The sequence below is a fragment of the Coptis chinensis genome, chromosome 8 (assembly GCF_015680905.1).
Source record: "Coptis chinensis isolate HL-2020 chromosome 8, ASM1568090v1, whole genome shotgun sequence".
Lineage (NCBI taxonomy): Eukaryota > Viridiplantae > Streptophyta > Magnoliopsida > Ranunculales > Ranunculaceae > Coptis > Coptis chinensis.
Window position 1 is genome coordinate 18,870,277 of NC_141463.1, and position 22,571 is coordinate 18,892,847.

Sequence of the window (22,571 nt, forward strand, 5' to 3'; positions counted from 1 at the left end):
TTCTACAATGTTTGGGCAAGAGTCTCGTGAACAGGCATGCACATTTAAATTCAACTTCCTCCCAATTGGTACTCCATCCATGTTAACCTTGACAAACGAGAACTCCCAAGATGACCTTTCTTTGAACATTGCCATTGTTGTTGTTTCTTTCATCGATTTTTGTTTGTAACATCCTTATTTTTATTAGTCTCAATGACCATTTTGTCTTCATCGACCGAGGAATTCTTGGTTTGATTAACCAAGCTGTTAATCCTATAAGTCCTAATAGGTGGCCACCCCCCACAACCCGATTTGCTACCAACAAATTAAGAGTCTTTAATATTGTAATACTAGTAATTCCAATAGACCCTAAAAAAAGTCCATTCAAACACCAAAAATAGGAAATTTCAGCATGACAAAAAAAAAAAAAAAAAAAAATAAAAATAAATTATTATATCTTATCAACAAATCACACAAGACGAAAAAAATAAGAATAATTTATGAACACCGAGCAAAATACGATGATAAAGTAACACTCTTGACAAGCAAAGAAAACCAATAATGGAAAATGAGTTTACCGACGACGCCATTTGGAGAAGAAGAACCGTGGATCAGCAGCAGGTCTTTTAGTACCGTAAAACAGGAGTTTTAAGTGAACAAGGATGATTAATAACAGCATTATTATTACCAGAAGATGATGAAGAAGAAGAAATACAAGAACCAAAATCTTCTTCTTCTTCCTCCTCTTTTTTCTTCTACCTCCCTCTTTGTGGGATAAGAGAATATAACTTCAAATCTTCTCAATCTGTGTGTCTCTTTGTATCCCACACAAGTGTTATATAAAGTGTTTTAGTTTCATCCGATCGATTTCATTTTGTTGTGTGAAAGTAACTTTAATAGACCGATCAAGACTATTGAATAAGTGCAGGGATCCTAGTATTTGTGGTCAAAGTCTTGCTCTAACCATGTTGAAATATAAAAGAAGTGTGAGATATAGTAAAACCACAAAGTACCTTACATTGATCCTCCATTATGAGTATAATGGCCAGAATTGATCATTTGAATTTAGAACAACAATTGACCCTTAACTTTTTCCTCCAAAAAATACCATCTCATTCTTTCTCGGTAGCCTTTTCAAACAATCCAATGAGTTTAAATTGAAGGATCCGTGTGTGCATAATTATAATTTTCAGCTCAGAGCATTTACCGTCATCAATGCATTGGCGACACCAATAGTTACCGATAAAAGGTACATTATATTGTGCATGCTTTGGGAAGAATGAGGATCCCCGCACTGAGAATATCCATAGAACACTTCCAGCAGTAAAAAGAAGACCTTGAGACGATTACCAGTCCACGTCATCTCCTACAAAGTGTATTATTAATGGGTTAATGAATGGATTAAAAATGATACATAAAACATAAGAACAAAATGTTGAACGAAAGGATTGAAATCGAAAAGCAAACCTGTAGAATGACAGATACCACAAAACTGCATATGTATATGATGGCAGGTACCTACTCACATTCGTTAAATGGTAAGGTAGGACACAAAAGAAAGACGTGAAAGATTGTAAATAACAAGTTTATGACATATAGGCACTTTACAACAGCCTTTGATGATTGACCCATTTGCAGATCATTAATGACATAGAATGCAAGAAGTGCTCATGGAAATAAAGTAGTAGCATTAATGCACAAAGACAACTTGAAAAACCTATTCACTACATTTCTCTTCCATATCAACTCGCAGTAATTGCACAGAAAAACTGATACCAAATAAGTTTTAATTCATCTTTGAATATGAAAATAAGAGAGCTATTACCTGTGATACGTTGGTCACTAGTCGGGTGAGCATATAAAGCACGACAACTTGGTAGTACAAAACTTTCTTGAACCAATGGGCCCATGAAATTCTTTGACGAACTTTCCCTGGAACATTTGTTTCAACCTATGAAAAGGACACTTTTTTTTCACACTTAATCAAATTGGTTCACTACTTAAATGCTTGTTCATGAAGAGCTCAAGAACGGAGAACACGATTGAGAATAGTAAACACACCTTGGTTCTTTTGTTCCAATCAGAAATATGCCCACAAAACAAAGAAGACGAAAAAAATTGACAGTATGCTATCCAACGGGTCTTCGCTTTCAATTCACAAAAGGGTAAGACTAAAACCTAATGATAAGAATTCTAAATATGTTAAGTTCACCAAAAACATACCTCATTTTCAATGTCAATACGTGTTCTAGACTTGCTAGCACCGAAAACAAACTAAAAGCAATGCATAGAGGGTAAGATTGGCCACCTTTTCGATGAACAAAACAAAAAGGATCATTAGTGGCTTTGATTATAATGTCCAAACAAAAAATCAATTAAAATCATAAATAAGATGTGCTAACCATTGTAAAAGCATTACGGCAGCTAGCTAGGACAACTCGCTTGTTGGATTTAGTGTGATGCAATTCACCATAGACCTTCAATGTATTGAATTACAAACTAAATAACATTACCGATAAGAAAAAACATAAAAAGGAAAAATGTACGCAGATTGATTTAAAACTGCAAGGAATGAAGGACCAATACATATGTGAGACTTGTGCAAAGAGCCCAACCCACAATTGAAAATTGCTGAAAACACGCCAGATCCAACCGTTCGCATTATAGATGAATTTGTACCAAGATTTTGCAAGGAAGGCAACCACCAAACACGTAAGAAAATGAAATAGCGATTACGGTGATCCCCGCACCATGCCATAATTTGAAATGTCCAAAACCTGTCTATCTAACATGCAAAGAAGGAATTTTTTTTTGCGACACAAGTAGAGAATGAATGAAAGAAATTGCTGTTTTTTTTCGAGGATTGAAATGTGTTATTGGCACTTCGGTTATGATTTATCACGTAAACACGCCAAGATACTACACAACAAGAATTGTAGACACGATCCATGATTGCTTTTAATCCCAACAATTTGTGTTCAAGTCGTTATTACAGGCGGTGACAGATTTGAAAGTTCCTACACCGGATACTAATTCTAATGAAGCATGGCATTTGCAATATTAATACGGTTTGAAGATAAACTAAACCTTGAGGCCGTGGTCCATGCTATCCTTTTTCGGGCATATACAGAAGCTACTCCGGACAAAAATGTGAAAACCCTTGTCGGTTAAAACGGGATTTGGGTATCTAAACTCCAAGATTAAGATGTGTCCAAGTCCCAACACAATGAATGAGGGTCTGGACCGTGATAAATCACATTGAACACCGACGATTAGTTTCTAACTTTCTATTAGACATGTTCCTAATAGAGTGCAATCAAAAACAAAGATCTACAATAAATGAGATATCCAACAACATATCGTTTTTCTCAACTTTATCATTTTGTAAGCCTTACAACTAATAAAATATAGGTGACAAACAAGTAATGTAGCTAACAAAAAGTATTGTTCTTATCATCATCAGCATTTTGCAAACCCAAAATCGATAATAAATTAGGCGATGTAAAATAGAGCCTGAAGCACCTACTCAAGAACGACACCTTAGGAATATCATACAACTAAGTTTAAATGCTTCAAATGAAGAATGTTCCAGATATGTCGCTATAATTCTCAAACATACTCAAAAGCCAAAAGAATGAGGTAACAAAATAAAGAATATACAAGAAGAAGTAGATAAAGAGAGGGGGTTGGTTATGACTTGAATCAACCGATTATGTCCGCACTATCTACAGAAATTCACAATATTACCAAGATTATTTTGGTAGCTCCTATAGCTCTAGTGATTACCGAGGAGTTCAAGGTTCAAGTTCACTTCGTGAATTAACTTCTTTGATCACACCAAAAAAAAAAGGGAAAAGCAAATGCGTTCAAACTTCGTGAGCCTTTTCAGTCAAAATCACGAATGCCTATATAAAGAGATCCAAATGCATACCTTGTTACTGCAACAACTACAACTAACCGCCACAAGTAAGCAACCGACAATTTGATTAAACGTATACTTTCTTCCCAAAATCACTGTAGAGAGCAAAGCAGGTTGCCATACCAAAAATGTCTCATGAGGTAAGAAAACAAAATGACGAGGATGCCAAACCAATATATGACAAGTTGGTCTAACAAGGCCCATTAGACAATAAAGATAGAACATCACACTTATATGGAGTAAGCAATGAATGAGCAATCAGATTCCAAGTTTATTCAACAATTTTTTGGTACAGGAAAGATATACCAGGTTTCATTCATTTGTTTTTTATATGATAAATCGAGACATAACTAACTTTTTTGAGTCTAACTATGGCCGTATAATTGGGTAACACTTGTTCATTTTCGTAATCAGGTAAGAGTATGAACAATTATGCCAGTTTTTAAGAGCTAAAAACATAAAATGAAGATGGAGCTCAGGTACTCTTTGACGGTCATAATGAGTATGTTACTATCTAAGTCTTCTTTGCAAATTGGAAGAAAGTGAATTGAACTTTACAAATCAACATCACACGACTTAATATTGGTATATTTGGTCCCGGAAGCATTGCCGAAAAGGGGTATGCAAAACTCATTAGTACACAAAAATTAATAATGCACCAACTAATTGTACCTTTCCACCCCTTTAAAAGCTCAACAAAGGAGAACAACACGTCTTTTGCTTATGGTGCTCGATATCGACTTATATAAAAGCAAAGTTTCACTTGTATCAATAAACCCAGGAACAAAATGGAATATACATTTCGGTTATTCCGAGCATTGAATTTGAATAATGATCTCTACTTAATCAGAATGCCTGCGCCTAAAGTGTAATACTAACTACCATCTAAGTTTCAGATATACCTCCAGCCGGAGACATCCCAAAGAAGCAAGTCCAAGGGCTTCTAGAATACCAATTAGCACAAAAGAAGATTTGGGAAGGGATAGCATTTCCTTCGTCCACGAAGTCCAAAGACAATATCTTGCGAACAAGATGGAAAAGTATATACCAACATACCTGCATATAAGAAGTAAAACATTAGTGAAAGGGTAGTGCAACATTTATCTTAACCAACATTCCAATTCCCACCTTGATACAAATACACTTTGTACAATCTAGTCGTCTATGAAACCAAATACACTCAAACTTAATTTTCACAACCAAAGAAAAATACCCAAGTCCCAAAACTCAAACAAATCTCATGAGCACAAATATACATTGGTGCACAAACAATTTTTACACTACAATAAAAAAACAATTACGTAAACAGATTACCCGAATGTGGTGAATTGAGCAAGAAAGAAAGGGTACTCCTTCATAGGAACAAGAGCAAGTTTATATAAAACTCAATTCACGACGGTGAAAACAACGGTAATTGCAGAACCCAACAATGACTGGTCCCTTAATACTCTCACTACTAACTCCTCCTCCCCGATTCTTCCGATGATGATAAACATTCAACTCTTTTACTATGAAATGGTTTATTAAACAGTAAATGGTTTATTAAATGGTGTGGTTAGAGAGAGTTTTGAGCTGAAGTTCTGAGGTGGTTTGATTGAGATGAGTGGAAAGTGTGAGTTGTTATGAAAAATGGAGTTGTTATTTATATGCAAGTGTTTATGAGAAGGAGGAGAAGGGTCGACGACGATTTATCAAAAATAAAGTCATACCGGCCCCGTTTTGATCGATGCCAAAATCTCAAGAACCATAGCTTTCTTAGATCCATCGCCATAATAACCAACAAGATTCTTGGCACATTTCTCAAATTTGAAATTCTAGAAGTAGAAATCAAACCCCCAAAGTGCAATCAAAGCAACAAAGATCATAGATGAATTCAGCCCTAACCCTCTTCAACTCAAAACATTTTTTACCCTAAAAACATAATAGGAAGATGGGCACTCTTGATGGGGTTAGATTTTTCTGTTACTATTTAGGAGAGAAATCAGAGAATTTGAGAGAGGGAGTGAAGAAGGTGGCGTGGCCACTGACAAGTGAGTGAGAGCTTGAACAATAAAATGAACAAATAAACTAAGCGAAAAGGTCTTACCTTGAGAACTGAAAAGTTAGGAAGAAAGGACGGAGCTTGAGCAAATTTGAACAAATCCACTATTTTTCGTGATCCGAAAGTGCAAGTAAAGCAAGGATAAGGCGGTCGAACTTTCATCTCTTTCAATCCATACCGATGAGAATAATCATACCACGACTTCCTCCAAAATTAACCATAAAACAGTTTATTGAATGGCCAACATAGAGTAAAACCAAGAAACCCCATTTCTCATATACTAAACCCCCTAACCCTAGGTTTAGAAATTATAAAATAGAACTAAAAAGGGGTGGTAAAATTGCATATTGTGGCTTCCAAACCCCGTCTCTCTTTCTCCATTTCATCGTGCTCTATAATCTATATGGCGGTTCTGGTACACAAGTGTGTTTTCTTTGTTGAAAATAGAATGAAGGTTTCTCTATAATCTATAAAATAGAATGAAGGTTTCTCTTTGTTGAAAAGGACATAAAGATAAGAAAACCCTAACCTAACCCAGCGGCTGTTAGAGAGAAAGAGAGGTTTTCTATTTTGACATACCGACGACGATTTCTTTTTTGTTTCTCTATTTTTGAAATTTCGAAGTTGTTTTGGTTTTTTGGATTTGTAACACTTCTCCAACGCTTTTTAAGCGTTAGCAATTAATTCCGGAAATTCACTCAAATAAACCAACGCTTTACAACATTGCCAACGCTTATTTAGCGTTGGCAATTTACTAACGGTAAATAAGCGTTGCAAAGCAAAAAAGGTGCGTGTTGCAAATATCCTATTATGGTGTAGTGAAATGCATATTATATCTATCTATATCCTAACAGATGTCTTAATTACACGAGTTTCTATGCCCCCACAAACAAGAAGCATGTTTTGTCCTCAAAGCATTTAAATAAAGAGGGTAGGAAAAATACCATCAAGCGTGAAATTCGGGAACATCGTAAAACAAGGTTAGAACGCACTAATATAGGAAATAAAACTGACACAACTCTATACGAAGTTCTACCCATTATGGGGTTATCGAATTAAATTGCTTGGGACATAAGCGGCACTATTCAATGAAACTAAAACTTACATCCACTTTGTTATTGTTATTCGTCATCTTCGTCATCCTCTACTTCTATAAAGAAGTGAGGCTCCTTCGGCGATCCGCCATGCTATGATAATTTGCCAGGCTTCACGCCATTTATCATCTATGTTTGCTAACATATTAAGTGCCACTTGGTCTGATGGGGTGTAGGGTGCAACCTGGCGAGGTTGTATCCGCCACCCTTGCCAAGTCATTGCACGGAAAGATCGAATAATACTATTGGTGGGTCGCACCGTGTCTACCGTAATCCAATCCGTGAAACGTGTACAAAAAATAGAAAAGAAACATAGCATAATACGTGAAATTAGAACAGGCATAAGAAGGTACTTATGCCTCATGGTATGGGCTCGTGCTAAACTAGACATCAAAGTTCTGGGAAGGTCATAGAACCGGCGCCCCGTGGCTAAAGCAAGGAAAAACGCCGCAAGTGGCGCCATTCACGTAAGAAAACGCCATTCCCTAAAATGTTTAGCATAATCCAAAACATAACAGTTCCTATGTTCATGGATGGGCTACCAAGCGGCAACGTTATAGTCCCCTTTGGTCCTCAACATGGAAAATGCCCGCCCCATAAGCCTCGTGCAAAACTCATAAGTGTAGACATGCATATTATCGACCCAATAGCACCATGGGTCTTGTATCTCAAATGGGCATAGCAAGTCCAAGAACAAATGCTAGCAAGAACACGGTAATTTCCATTGGTTCATCGTCAATATTGATGGAGAACACTTGTTCTCCATCCGGTCTCTCAAAGAAAATGCAGTTATTATAAAAATAAGATGCAAGTCTTTGGAGAATAAAGTTCACCGGTCTTACCATAAGAGGTTCCCACCAACGATGTGATCACCTGAAACCAAGCACCGTAAGTAGTGCTTTGGAACAAATCTTCGAAAGACTGTTTCGGTATCAATGTTGGAGATGTCATCTCAAAATTACGCTTTGGAATAGCTGCGAATGATCCGGATACTACGCGAAAAACCGGAAAATTTCTGGTCCACGAAAGTCGGGCGCCGAAGGCCTTAACTAGGGGGCGAAGTCGCTCTTTGTATTTTGGAATTTCGGTGTTTGGCGCTGAAGTCTTTGACTTTGCGCTGGCGCGCCTCGAGCAAAAATTTTCTGTCGAAGTGTAGAAGCGAAGCCCTTCCTCTATGCTGGCGCTGGCCCGAAAGGCAGATTTGCAAAAATGGAGACGAAACGTGGGAATCGGGTGTGAAGGGTGAGTGATGGAGTTTAGGTGTAGTGTGAGTTGTGAGGATAGTTTGTATCAAGTTTATATAGGTTTAAAGTTGCTAAAATGGATGGAAAGTTGCCAAAACTAATTACGGCGGTTTCGAAATCCTAAAATTTCCAAAAACGAAACAACTCATATCCCGGATTCTAATTCAAACCCAAGATCTTTTAGGTTGATTTTATGATAGAATGTACCTATTTAATCTAGATTTCATCCTACAATGATACTTAATCATATTTCTGCCTAAACATCCATATTTTCACCTTGACTCCACAATTAATTCTAATCACGAGGGTTATACAAAAATAGTGCTTGAATTGATAAAACCACCCCAAACAAGTTGGGAAGGTGGGGTCAATATGAAACAACCATGCATAATGAAAATAAGCCCTTATATTAAAATTTCATTCGAGTACCACTACAAAATTCAAATTACGGAAATAAAAGTTACATTACAATAAAACAACAAAAGTAAATAAAACAACAACCACTATCAAACCTCGGACTCTCTAAACACCTCGCCATCGGTGGCGGAGGGCACACTCTCTAGTGGTGGCTCCCCGGGCTCCGGAAGGTCAAAGAGTAGCCGCCCTTCGCCGACGACGCCATGCCTCAGAATTTGTGTCCTCGAAGAGAGTCCGTATGAGGTGGGAAGCGCAAGCATATCCAATCTAAACCGGCTACTGGGCTTCCATCTCAGCCCTCGCCTGTTCCCATCTCTCATCCTCTCTGCGGGTGCGGATCCGAAGTTGTGATGAATAGTCGCCTGTCGAGTCCCGGAGGTCTCAGACAGATAGTGTTTAGTGAACGCGATGCCCCTATGAAGCACAGCCATGCTCGTGATCGACCAACACCTCCGAAGGCATCGATCAAAGCGCGGTCAAGTCTTCCTCATCCTCGGAGGCATCCCCGATGTCCCCAGCCTCCTCTTCATTCCAGCTCCACCATCCTCTTCTTCTTCTTCTCTATCCTCAGCCCTCCTCCAAACTTGTTGGACACACTCCCTATAGATACGCGTGTTATGGTGTAGGGTAATGTAAATCCTCTCAGACGCCGGAGATGCTTTCATCTTCAGCATGATCTTGGTGATTAACACAGGAAGAGGTGCCAAAGACTTTCCGACCCCTAATCATTTCAAGCCAAAACTCCAAGATACAGAAATTGTCTTTCGCTCCTGGAGTACCCATAAGGCGATGGAGGTAGGTCGGACCGATGTCAGCGACCTTGTCCTTCCCTAGGACATTCCGACCAATCCATCGAGTCAGAGCGGTGGTTGGTCCCGAGGGATGCCTCGGGCGCATACCAATGGGAGTTTGTATTGTAGCTCCCATTGATGATCCACGCCATCGAGGCTCTACCCCGTCAAAACGGGGCTCCTGTAGAGTGACATCCGGATGGATTCTAGGCGGAATGCCTAGAATCTCAAATACCAACAATCCGAAGAGTCAACTCCCTCCTCTTCTTCCTTACCATCACAAAAATCCTACTCCCCTCCAACTCCCCGGTGTTATAGAACCGCCGGACCAAGTCTTCGTGGTAGAAGGCTTCGGTCGAAATACCGAGACTATTCAGTCTCTACTAGCCATTTCGTCACCGTGAAAGCGGCGAAGTGGTCGGTGATGAAAACTTGCTCTCGGTATAATTCGCGTTGTTGAGCCATTTGAAGTTTGAATACGGTTTGGGGTTTGTAGAGGGTGTAGGAATAATGAGGAAAGACCTTAGTGATAAAAACGATGGTGGTGGTGATGTGGTGGCGTGGCAGCACCAATTTTGATTTTTTCGGGTGGTTTTGTTGGGTTAAATTGGTGGAGGTGGTTTGGTTTTAGTTTTAGAGGAGATTTGAATTGGATCTTTGATGGTTGGCGGAGTTATTTTGGTTTTCTTTTAATTTTTATTTTTGTTAGGGTTTTGAGCTTTGTTAATGGCGGTGGAAGATGAAAAAACGATGAACTGTTGCTGAGAATGTAAGAGCGCTGGCCGGTCGTCGTGGCGCGGGGTTGGGCCCCAAGCCCAAAATCGAAAATTTTGATTTTTCGATTTTTTCGCGAATTTCAAATCAAAATTCCCGCCGTTATCGGGTCCGATTTTTTGCGAATGAGATATGGAAATGATCAGGAGAGAATTTCCTATCCAATGATCCATAAAACACTCTATTCCGACTTCGGATGACATACGAGATAGTGAAAAACGCCTCGAAGTGCGTGCATGACGTAAGTTATGCGAACGAATGAACTCTAAATTAATAGATTATGTCAATCCGAATCGTAATACAATAAAACGGCCTAAGCAACTCTAATGGGACATAAAATATTTTAGTACGGAAACACAACACCCCACCCCCAAACAAATTTTTACAACGAGGCTTAGAAAATTTGTTTTTAGCAGTAGGTCTTTTACAGTCAGATTCCCGAGACTTTCTAGATTACTATGTTTATTTTTATTTTTTATTTATTTATTTATTTATTTTATTTATTTTTTATTTTTTATTTATTTATTTATTTATTTTTTTTTTTTTTTAGAAGGAAAAACAATAAGCAATAAAGACATAATTAACACCATAGAAAAACATGACTCAAAAATGCGAGAAAAACATGCAAGAGTGGAAAACGTGAGCTATGTGAACCGTGGACTTAGGATCCGGTACTTACAGCCACACACTCCATAGGGAGGGCCCGGTTTCCTTAATGGTGCACTCACCATTATATTAAAGTGAAAGGAAGTGCACCAAACACAGAAATTGAGTCGTTTATAGTCAGATACTCGAGACTTTATCTAAAACATATGTATGAACATGCAGTTGATTATATATCAACAACCGAAATAGTTGTGGATCATTCCATAAATAAATATCACAGAAAACATATCCAAACACAATGAAACACCAATTTTCCCTATGACTCAACCTAGTGAAATGAAAGTTTAAGTCGGATAACCCTATTGTGTAACCTATCATGCACCTTCATTTTCATTTTTGAATGAGTGGGTGTTCTAGTAAATAAGTGTGGAAAGGTGAATGGTTGTGGAGAATATGGTGGATATGGATAAGTTGTAGAAAAAGCGAGCCCGCATTACAATGAGGATGTGGTTTTAGCACCGAACTCATTCATTGTGTGTAGGTTTCGTCTCAATTCTGAAAATGAAGGTGTCAAATAGTTTGTCCTTCTCAAGTATCGTTTGCTAGGAGGATTTAAAAAATTATGAAGCGGGGAGAAACAAAAGGATCGAAAGTGCAAACTCAATATTCCTTTGAAAAGGGTGGAAGGAGGGGAATCGAGGTGGATGTTGTGCAAGTTAGTTCTTGATAGGGTGAATTGTCACCTACTCGAAAAAAACTCATCGAATTCGTGATCTAGATTGGTCATATCCACATTACTATGGTAGTCCTCTACATCTTTGAGAAAGTCATCTATCCCGGCCCTCATCAATAATATGTGTATCGACTAGTGTAGGGATGAAAATGTTGGAGTCCGACTTTCCAAAGGAAAGAATTTTGGGCATATGACTATCGGGGCGTGTTGTTGAAATAATCTCGTTTAAGCTCTCGATCATGCTTACCTCTCCATCCATAGACGAATCGGGTAACTGTGTCCTTGTTTTAAAACATTGACTTCAACAAAGCAAGATGGCCAAAAGACATGGACATTGAACCATCACGGCAATTAATGAGCGCATTGGCGGTTGCCAAGAAAGGGCGCCCTAAAATAATCGGACGAGTCGTTAGCGACTTCAGATCGAGGACTACAAAATCAGCCGGATAGTAGAAATCCTCGAACTTTTACAAAGACATTTTCGACTACACCCTTAGGATACTTAATAGACCGATCGCCTAATTGCAACGCCATTTTAGTGGGTTGCATCTCGCCTAGACCTATTTGTCTATACAAATAAAATGGGAGTAAGTTTACACTAGCCCCCAAGTCTAATAACGCATGAGGTCGTCAGATATAGGAATCTCCTAAGGTGCATTGACGAAGGGATCTACCAGTGGTCCTTGTACTTAACAATTCCATTATTTTCAGATAAGGTTGGGAATTGTTCGCATTAAAAAGCGTCTTTTGGTATATTTGTCTTCGCCTAGTAGTACACAATTCCTTAAGAAACTTAGCATGATGTGGTAGCTTTTTTAATAGCCGAGGAAGGGAAGGTTTATAGTTAGATTCTTGAAAACGTCCCTAATCTCCTCGTAATTTGTATCCCTAGTTAACATGGCTAATTTTTGTGGAAACGGTGGTTTCGCGTCTATATTTAGCAATGGTATCACCCGGATGTTTAACCGTGGCTTCTGTTTCTTAGGTTGTGTTGTAACCTGGTACCTCTACGGTGGTAGGCTCTTGAGTTTCTATTTCGTATCTAGTAAAATAGTAGGTGTAGGGGCTACTAGTGGGGTAACTATAGACATAGTTACCTTGTTATCAACCACTCTGCCATAACGGAGAGTGGTGATGGCATTTATCTTCCCTACATTTTCATATTCATTACTAGTATTATCGGTTAGCTCAAAAGGTGTGTTTGTTGTTTTAGGATTAGGTATTTGCGTGACACGGCAACACACCTTTGGTTTGGGCTTTATCTTGAGCCAATTTGTTGGGTTAAATTATTAACGGATTGTAGAAGCTGTTGGTTAGATTGAGCCATGGTTTGGAAAAGTTTTTGGCTCACTTGTATGAAGGTGTCAAGGCGATCCGGTTGTGTGGGTGTAGTAGTCACAGGTGGTGTGACTGGAACTATTTCACGTGAATTATTTATTGGTGGATTCTGATAATTATTATTGACCGGAACGATACCTCTATTAGCATTATAATTATTATAATTACCTTGACCTTGTGCTTAACCTTGTCGAGGTTGCACTTGGTTGTTATAATTATTAAAATTACCCTGACCCTGTCCCTGTCGTAGTGGAGCTTGGTTAAAGCTGTTCGTTGGCCTAACATATTGATTATTGTACCCTTGAGGTGTGACGTGTTGGTTATTTCTCCAACCGGAGTTGGGATTTTGTCTCCAAGGGGCGTTAGGTTCATTATTAATGGAACAAGCCTGTTCATAGGCTATAGGACAGTGGGAGTCGGGATGCTTTCGGACTCCAACAGAAACTACATGGGTTTGAATTTACATTCATGACGGGATAGGCTTTTTGTTGTACGAAATGGCCTCTACCTTTTTAGTGAGTGATTCGATTAGAGTTTTAAGCTCGGAATCGTGTTTAATTTCAAACATACCGGCGGCCTTAACTGTTGAAGAAGAACTAGCGGAGCGGGAGTAATCGTCACTACCCCCCCAATTATTATTTCGCTTCGTTTGGTCCTCTAAAAATTTATAAGCCTCCGAGGCTCCTTTGCTTAAGAAACTACCCCCATTCATTATGTCAAGGACTTCTTTATGATGATGTTGAAGTCCTTTGAAAAAGGCAACGAACTAACGTGTCTTTCACTAAGTTATGGTGTGGACACTCTATATAAGCATCGGTGAACGATTCCAAGCCTCGAAAATGATTCATGAGGATTTTGTCGAAAGAAATGAATCTTGGAAAGCATCTCATCCGTCTTTAGGGGTGGGTAAAAATGTTCCATAAAAGCGGTGAACAAGTTTAGCCCACGAAGTCCACGTGAATTAGGCTTTGGGCGGTTAACAAAGACGCGCTTTATCGGCTAAGGTGAAAGGGAATACCCTTAATTTAATTTGTTCCGTACCAACCGTAGGATGGTGGAATGTTGTTAGGACTTGTTCAATCCCTATTAATAGCCGATAAGGTTTTTCATGGTCTAAACCATGGAAAACGGGTAACAAATTAAAAATATTTGGAGGGATTCTCAATCCCCCACTGGTCTGCTAAAGCGATGCAAGATTTGGGGCTATCATTTCAAGGCTTTGTAGAAGTCCGAGAGAGGAGTCTCTTTCTTCCCCATTATATCGGTGGTGTGTGTGAAATAGTAGTTAGAGGTGTAGTGGGTGGTATACTAGATAGATTTGATTGTTGATGTTGTTGTGTATTTACGTCGGGTGTTTTTGTTCGGCCGGACCTTAATCGCATGCAAGACTAAGTCGAACTTAACTAAACATGCAACACTCCAAACAATTCGATATACTAGTATAAACCTCTAACAGAGATCGAGGAGTGGAAGAAAGGAATACACGACAAGGCGTCCTTGTTTCGCTTTATGAATAGCGTCTTGTTTACGCTTGTTTAGTGTATATAGCGAGGTTAGAACACTGAAAAATATGAAAGATCAAAGTTTGAATCAAAACCGTGGAAATCGAAAAATTTAACACGAGTATGCTGTCGCGCAGATAAGGCTGTCGGGCCCGAGTAAATAATCAAATTACAGTGTTTTTAGGGCTGGTCGCGCCCAAATGGGGCTGGTCGCGCTTCGGTGAAGTCGAAGTTCAGTTGTTTGGCTGGTCGCTGTTGGTATGAAGCGCTGGCGCTTTGGTAGACGAAATTCCAAGAACTTAGCGTCAGCGCTCCTCCTTTGCGCTGGCGCTCCGCGGTATTTTCTCGAATTTGTCAACTGAACTGGGCAAACCACAAGATGAAACAAACAAGGGTGGGTGGGTTTAATGGGACTTAAAATGACTACTTCTACAAGGAAAACAATGCTAAAGTGTAACTAATATGGCAAGTGCCATTTGATAAATGTAAAATGTATAGTCTACCTACTTAAAATGAACGATGAATTCACAACGTAAGTAAACTAAAAACTGGACTTTTACACTCTATTATCAAATCTTCTACTCTCTATGCTTAATTGCACTAAGTGGAGTAGGAAGTTCGTTCCACTCCTAGTTCCCTAGCATGGATTGTTTTCTAAGTCTAAGAAATCAGTCTAAAGTCAATGAGAGATTCTTAATTACTTAACTAGACTACGATGCAACTACCCACCTAAATGCAACTAGTCGATTATCGGACAACTAAGGGAATGCTACGTTGATTCGATGATAAGGAGTTAGAGGGGATTGATTCCACCTTAACTCAACTTAATCCACTAACGACGAAGTAAATTAAGTAATCGAATTGAACTGCTACACGAACAATCGGTTCTTCCTAATCCCTAATTACACATGGCATTTCTACCAATTTATAATTAGCATGTGAACAATTAAACCCATTCTCATGGTGAACTAATTATTTCCGGGTGGAATAGAAATTACGGCGAATTCTACGACGATAAACGGGATCAAGCTTTCATCAAGGCTTCTCACCCCCTCTAATGGAGTTTAGCCTTGAATCATTCCAAGAATCATTCCCATTTAGATTAAAACTAAACATAATATAAAGCATTGAAATTTACTTAATTAAACAATAATGAAATCTAAATTAATGACTAAAATGAAATAAGAACAAGAATTGAAATTAGATCTAGAAATGGAAGTGACAAAATCAAAATTGATAAAAATACTACTTTATTGATCTAATTAAATGGAGAACAAGATTCAAAGGTTTAATCTAATAAAGGATTTGAAACTAATTAAATAAAACAATTAAATCTAGATCTAGAAGCTATTTTAATGGCTACTTTCTATTCTAACCTATCTACCTAACCTAACTGCCATTGACTGCCATTAACACTGAGTCAAGCTTTTGTTTTTATACATCCAGATCCAAAATCGTGCATGGGCTTGGAGCCATGTTTTGGGCCGCAGAATCGGGCCCAAAACCCAATTTTTCAAATTCAAAAGGCCTCTTCAGCTGCAGTTGGCTTCCATAGACTTTTTGTCCACTTTTGTTTCTCTGATTGGGTCAAGGCTTGGACCATTGCAAAGCTCTTTCCGAGCCGGTTGTTTTGACATAAGGTAGGCCTCAATCTGAGGTCTGAGTCCAAAGATATGGCATTCGAAGTTTCACTGACTTTTGCTCCTTTATCTCGCTAAAGTGGCACATTTCTGCACATAATGGACTTTGAAGCCTGAAATGCATAAAAACACGTAATCAGTATTAACTCTTACTTATTATTCACATAATTGGTCTAACAGTATGATTATTAAGGGGTTAAAACTACAGTTTTGGGCTCTTATCAATTTTTCTATCTATGGAGACTCCTTCACAGACTGTTTGTCTAACCTGTCCAAGGTTTTGACACGGTGCGAAGAAAAGAGCCTCGTTTTAAACTGGGAAAAGTGTCATTTCATGGTGAAAAAGGGCATAGTACTAGGTCACATTGTATCTAGTGATGGCATCGAAGTAGATAAGGCCAAACTAGATAAGATAGCTTAATTTACCTAAAACCTGACCGTCCGCGTGATATTAGAGCCTTTCTAGGCCATGCAGTTTTTATAGGCGATTTATCAAAGACTTCTCGAAAATAGCTAGGCCTTTAACTAATCTGCTTTTGAAAGATGCAATCTTTGATTTTAATTTTAATTTGCACGCGAGGCTTTTGAAACTTTAAAAGCCGCTTCTAACCATCGCACCCATTATACAACCTCGATTGGTCTAAACCTTTCGAACTCATGTGTGATGCTAGTGACTATGCAGGTTGGTGCGATCTTGGGACAAAAACTAGATAATAAGTCCACCGCTTATTTATTATGCTAGCAAAACCTTAAACGATGCTCAACGGAATTATTCAACTACCGAAAAAGAATTCTTAGTCTGTCATTTATGCTTTAGATAAGTTTAGGTCCTTATTTGGTTGGTTCTAAAACTTTAGTTTACACGGACCATGCAGCCCCTTAAGTACTTTCTTGCAAAGAAGGATGCTAAGCGAGATTAATCCGATGGATCCTTCTCCGCAAAGAGTTCACATTAGAAATAAAAAGGACAAAGAGGGTCGAAAACGTAGTTGCCGACCACTTATCTAGACTCACAAACAACGATCGATGATTCTCGAGTCCATACGGACTCTTTTCACGATGAGCATCGTATGCCATTTTTCAGCACCATGGTATCGACATTGTCAATTATTTAGCGGCTGATGTTATGCCTTATAATTGGTCAAGAAATGAACGTAAGAAGTTCTTGGCCGAGTTAAGTTATACTCTTTGGGATGAGCCCTATCTTTTTTAAGTATTGCGGCGGATCGATTATTCGTCGTTGTATTCCCGGTGGGAATACAATGAAGTTCTATCGTTCTGCCATAACAAAAAGAGTGTGGTGGCCATTTTAGTGGGATGAAAACAGTCGCTAAAGTTCTTCAATGTGGATTTTATTGGCCTACCCTTTTTAAGGATGCCCAAGTGCATTGCAAGGCGTGTATAATTTTGCCAACAACTTGGGAGAATCACAAAACGTAGTATGATGCCATTAAATCCAATCTTAATAGTAGAAATTTTTGATGTTTGGGGCATTGATTTCATGGGTCCTTTCCCAGTTTCCCACGGTTTCATTTATATTCTAGTTGCCGTGAGACTACGTGTCAAAATGGATCGAGGCCCTAGCTTGCCGTGAAGCAATGACCATAAGACCGTTGTATTTTTATTAAAGAATATATTTTCTGTCGGTTTGGCATTCCTAAAGCCATCATTAGTGATGATGGAACACATTTTGCAACAGAGTGGTTGCATCCCTAGTGAAAAAGTATGGAGTTACACACACAAAGTAGCAACTCTTTATCATCCACAAACTAGCGGACAAGTAGAAGTTTCTAATAGAGAAATCAAAAGATTTTAGAAACAATCGTAAACCCCGATAGGAAAGATCTGGTCAAAGCGTCTATCGGATGCCTTATGGGCGATCGAACCGCTTTCAAAACTCCTATCGGTATGTCTCCCTTTAGACTTGTATTTGGGAAACCATGTCATTTGCCCGTTGAATTAGAGCACCGTGCTCGTGGGCTATAAAAGCCTTAACTTCAATATTGATGAGGTAGGTGTCAAACGCTGAAGTTGCAATTGAATGAGCTTGAAGAAATCCGAAGCGATTAAATGCGATCTCGCGAAGGATTATAAAGCTAACATGAAACGTGTTCATGATAAGCATATCTTAGCATGAAAGAGTTTGTGGTCGGACAAAAGGTTTTGCTTTACAACTCCCGCCTACATGTTTTCCCGTGCAAACTAAAACCCGTTAGTCCGCCCTTTTTCTCGTTATTGAAGTCACCCCTTACGGGGCAATCACCTTGGTAAATCCAAATGACAACAGTACCTTTCAAGTTAATGGTCAACGGTTAAAACATTTTCACGAACTTCTGTCCTCTGATGTAGAGGAAGTCCTTTTACAGGACCCTGTCTATGAGGACTAACCCTTGTCAATTGGTGTACTTACTTTCATTTCCATATACTGATAAGTACACCATTCAGGTAACCGGGCCCTCCCTATGGAGTGTGTGGCTGTAAGTACCGGATCTTAGTTAAATTAGTTTAATTTATAATTAGTTTTAGTCTAAATAAATCACAACACTACTCGCATTGTTCTCACCATTGTTTCTTTGTGTTTGATTAGTTGAATTCATTTAAGTCTGGAGAGTTAAGAGTGGAACGATTTCGTACTCTATATATTGCATGAATATATATGTGAGAGTAGAAAATAAATAATTGATACCGTAAAAATAAGGTTAGAGTAATCTAGTCGAGTTTTTATGGGTTATCAGGTTTGCATAAAGGCGTCAAAACGATCCAATTGTGGAGGAGTGTTTGCTATAGGTTGTGTGACAGGAACTATGTCGCATTAATTATTAATGGGTGGGTTGTGATAGTTATGATTAACTGGAACGATACCTATATTAGCATTATAATTATTATTGTTATAATTATTATAATTACCCTGACCTTGTCCTTGTCTCGATGGAGCTTGATTGTAATTGTTTGCTTGCCTAATGTTTTGATTATTATACGCTGGAGGTGTAGCTTGTTGATTATTTCGCCAACCGTAGTTGGGATTTTATCTCCAAGGTGCGTTAGGTTCACTATTAATGGAACAAACATTGTCTTGCTGTGAACTTTGTTGTTCATAGGCGAGAGGACAATAGGAGTCGGGATGCTCAAGACTCAAACAGAAATTACATGGATTAGAGTTGACATTCATGACAGGGATAGGCTTTTGCTGAATAGAAATAGCTTCTACCTTTTTAGTTAGATATTTGATTAAAGTTTTAAGCTCAGGATCGGGTTTAATCTCAAACATACCGGCGGCCTTAACTGTTGTAGAAGAACTAGCGGAGCGGGAGATATCGTCACTACCCCCCAAGTTATTATTACGCTTTGTTTGATCTTCTAAAAATTTATAAGCCTCTGAGGCTCCTTTACTGAGGAAACTACCCCCATTCATTATGTCAAGGACTTCTTTATGGTGGTGTAAAAGTCCTTTGAAAAAGGTACGAACTAACGTGACTTTCGCGAGGTTATGGTGTGGACAGTCTATAAGAAGATCAGTGAAACGATTCCAAGCCTCTGAAAATGATTCATGAGGATTCTTTTGAAAGAAATGAATCTTGAAAAGCATTTCATCTGTCTTCAGTGGTGGGTAAAAATGTTCCATAAATGGTTGAACAAGTTTGGATCATGAGTCCATTGAGAATTAGCGCCAGGCGCTTAACCAAGACGCCGCCTTTATCGGCTAAGGTGAAAGGAAACACCCTCAGTTTAATTTGTTCAGCACCAACCGTAGGATGGTGGAATGTGGTAAGGACTTGTTCAATCCTACGCATGTGCTGATAAGGTTTTTCATGGTTTAACCCATGAAAAATGGGTAACAAATTAAATATATTTTGGGAGAATTCGGAAATCCCCCACTGGGTCTGGAAGAACGATTTAAGATTTTGGGCTATCGTTCAAGGCTTTGTAAAAGTCAAAGAGAGGAGACTCTCTTTCTTCAGTCATTATTTTAGGTGTGGTGTGTGGTATACTAGATAGGTGTGTGTGTTGACGTTTATGATAGATTACGTTAGTCGTTTTTTCTCTACCTGACCTTAATCTCATGCAAGGCTAAGACCAATCTTAACTAAACACGACAAAAGTCAAAACAATCTTGATATGCTAGTATAAATCCTCTAACAGGAGATGCGAGGAGTGGAAGAAAGAAGTACCTGAATGCCTCCTTGCTTCGCTTATGAATAACGTCTTGTATACGCGAGCTCAGTGTGTTTAACAAGTTAGAAACACTGAATAACTTGAAGAAATGGAAGTTTGTACTAACCGGGAAAATCGGGTTGTTCAAGAAGAGGGTGCGGGTCGCGCTCAAGTTTATTTCGAGTTCCAGGCGTTTCAGCACTAGGCGCGCTCAAAATTTTCCTTGTACGGGCAAGAGTCGCGCTCAGGCTATTCTTGCAAAAAAAATTTACTTTATGAACCAACCGATCACAGTTAGAATCAAACAAGGGTGGGTGGGTTTAATGGGACTTTGGAAAGACTAACAATACTAATGAAAATAATTCTAAACGAACAGTTATTCAAAGGTCGTGTCACATAATCTAGCATGCAAATTCTAGTTGACAAGATCAAAAAGAGAGCAAGTGGATGGGCAGGAAAGTTACTTTCATTTCAGGGGAGAGTGGTCCTTGCACAATCTATACTGAACTGCATACCAGTGTACAACATGGGGATCTACAAATGGCCGAGACAAAGCATAAAGGAAGGGGAAAAAGCCATCAGAAACTTCATCCGGTCCGAAACCCAAAGAAGAAGAAAGACTATCACGCTAAAATGGGCGAAAGTGTGTAAGCCAAAGGCAGAAGGGGGACTAGGCTTAAGACCCCTGAAGGAGTTGAACCTTGCATTGCTCATGAAACTGGCATGGCATATGATCACGACGGACAACCAGTGGTCGCAGTATATGGTGCAGAAATACAAACTGAAGCACGGAAGGTGGCTGGCTAGCCACAAATGCTCCTCCATTTGGAAAGGGCTGAAATGGGCGTTGGAAGAAATGAAAGGGCATATGGGCTGGTCTATTGGATCGGGTAGCTCTCTAGACGTCTGGAGAGATGATGGGCTGGTCCAAACTCGCAATAGCCCCGCGATCCACATTTCGACCGAGCAATCATTCCTCAAAAGTTCGAGATTTGATAGTGAACAATCAATGGAGCTTTCGGATAGTTTGATCAATGTGTTCGCGACCGCTAGGGATGGATCTCAACTTCACGCCGCCACCAAGCACTTGGGATGGAGGATAGTAGAATTTGGAAACCGGATAAGGAAGGCATATTCTCGGTGACCTCGACCGCCGACACCATCGAGAGAAAGGGCTTTGTTTGGTGGGGTACTATCATTTGGAACAGTTATGTGCATCCGGGTGAGCTGGAATAGCTTGGAAAATATCGCAAAGAATCATCCCGATCGATGATAAGGTGAAGAGTAAATGCATCGTTAATTTGGTCTCGGTGTGAGGGATGCAAAGAAGAGGAGGAGAGAGTTACGACCATTTGTTATGGAGCTGCCCCACCACTCAAGCACTCGGGAATGGATTCTTCCGGGCTTATTCCATTTGAATTCGATAATAGCAAAGGAGAGATAGACTTAAAGGGTCTTTTTAAAGAAAAAGACTTGCAAGTCCATTGATCGTAGAGTTGTGGACTCATGGCAGTTCTAAGCATGCTAGTAGCCATTTGGAAGATGAGAAATTGCCAAAGATACAATGATGCCAGATTCAGCTCAGGACACATAAAGAACCAGGTTAGGAAGGGCATTCAAGTCACTGGGCGTCTGTCTATGAGCTACATGTACAACACTGCTGCCGAACTAGCTATTCTACACTCATTAGACATCGAATGCAAGCCAAAGCCGTTCAGTGCAGTTCAACAGGTCAGCTGGTACCCGCCAGAACAAGGAGAAATTAAAATCAATTGTGATGGATGTTCACCGGGAAATCCGGGAAGAGGAGGCATACCGGGTTTAACATTCAGAGATTACCAATCCAACTTATCGGGCATTCAGGCACAAGGTCTCGGGTGGTCACCAATTATGAAGCGTAAAGCATGCGATTGTATTAGCAGAGAGATAGCCATTGCACATGGTCGGAGGGTAATATGGATAGAAACCGACTCCCAATCGGGTTGCCCAATCTTTCGCGAAATGATCACATTCCATGGAAACTGAAGACTAGATGGGAAAGAGCCACTCATAACTTGATATCCTACAGGATAACACATAGTTGAGAGAAGCTAACTTTAGTCTCGACTTCGGCAAGAAAGCATGGGGCTTACTTTGGATTTTGATGCATCGGAATGGAGTGCATCACGCCCATCTTTTGTGCCCAAAATCGAGCCCTGATCATGTGTACTTTAGATTTAGCTAGAGTATGTTCACTCTTTTTGCAATATGGTGGGATCCTTTTCTGTAACTGGTTAATGTTGACTCATCATGTAACCTTATATTAATATTAATATATTCACATTTTGCCTGCAAAAAAAAA

The 22,571-nt window shown here is 39.3% G+C and overlaps 1 protein-coding gene and 1 pseudogene across 1 annotated transcript; one reads left to right on the plus strand and one right to left on the minus strand.

The window, feature by feature from the left end:
* Window positions 1-953: 953 nt before the first annotated feature.
* On the minus strand, window positions 954-5,156 carry LOC147480356 (uncharacterized; annotated as a pseudogene).
* Window positions 5,157-21,736: 16,580 nt separating this feature from the next.
* Window positions 21,737-22,255, plus strand: LOC147480357 (uncharacterized). Its single transcript, XM_086578625.1, has one exon. It carries the CDS (start codon window positions 21,737-21,739, stop codon window positions 22,253-22,255), a length of 519 nt encoding a protein of 172 aa, XP_086434751.1.
* The last annotated feature ends 316 nt before the right edge of the window (window positions 22,256-22,571 follow it).

Excerpts from the sequence above, each read along its gene's own strand:
- LOC147480357 (XM_086578625.1), top strand. The coding sequence starts at position 21,737 with ATGGCAGTTCTAAGCATGCTAGTAGCCATTTGGAAGATGAGAAATTGC.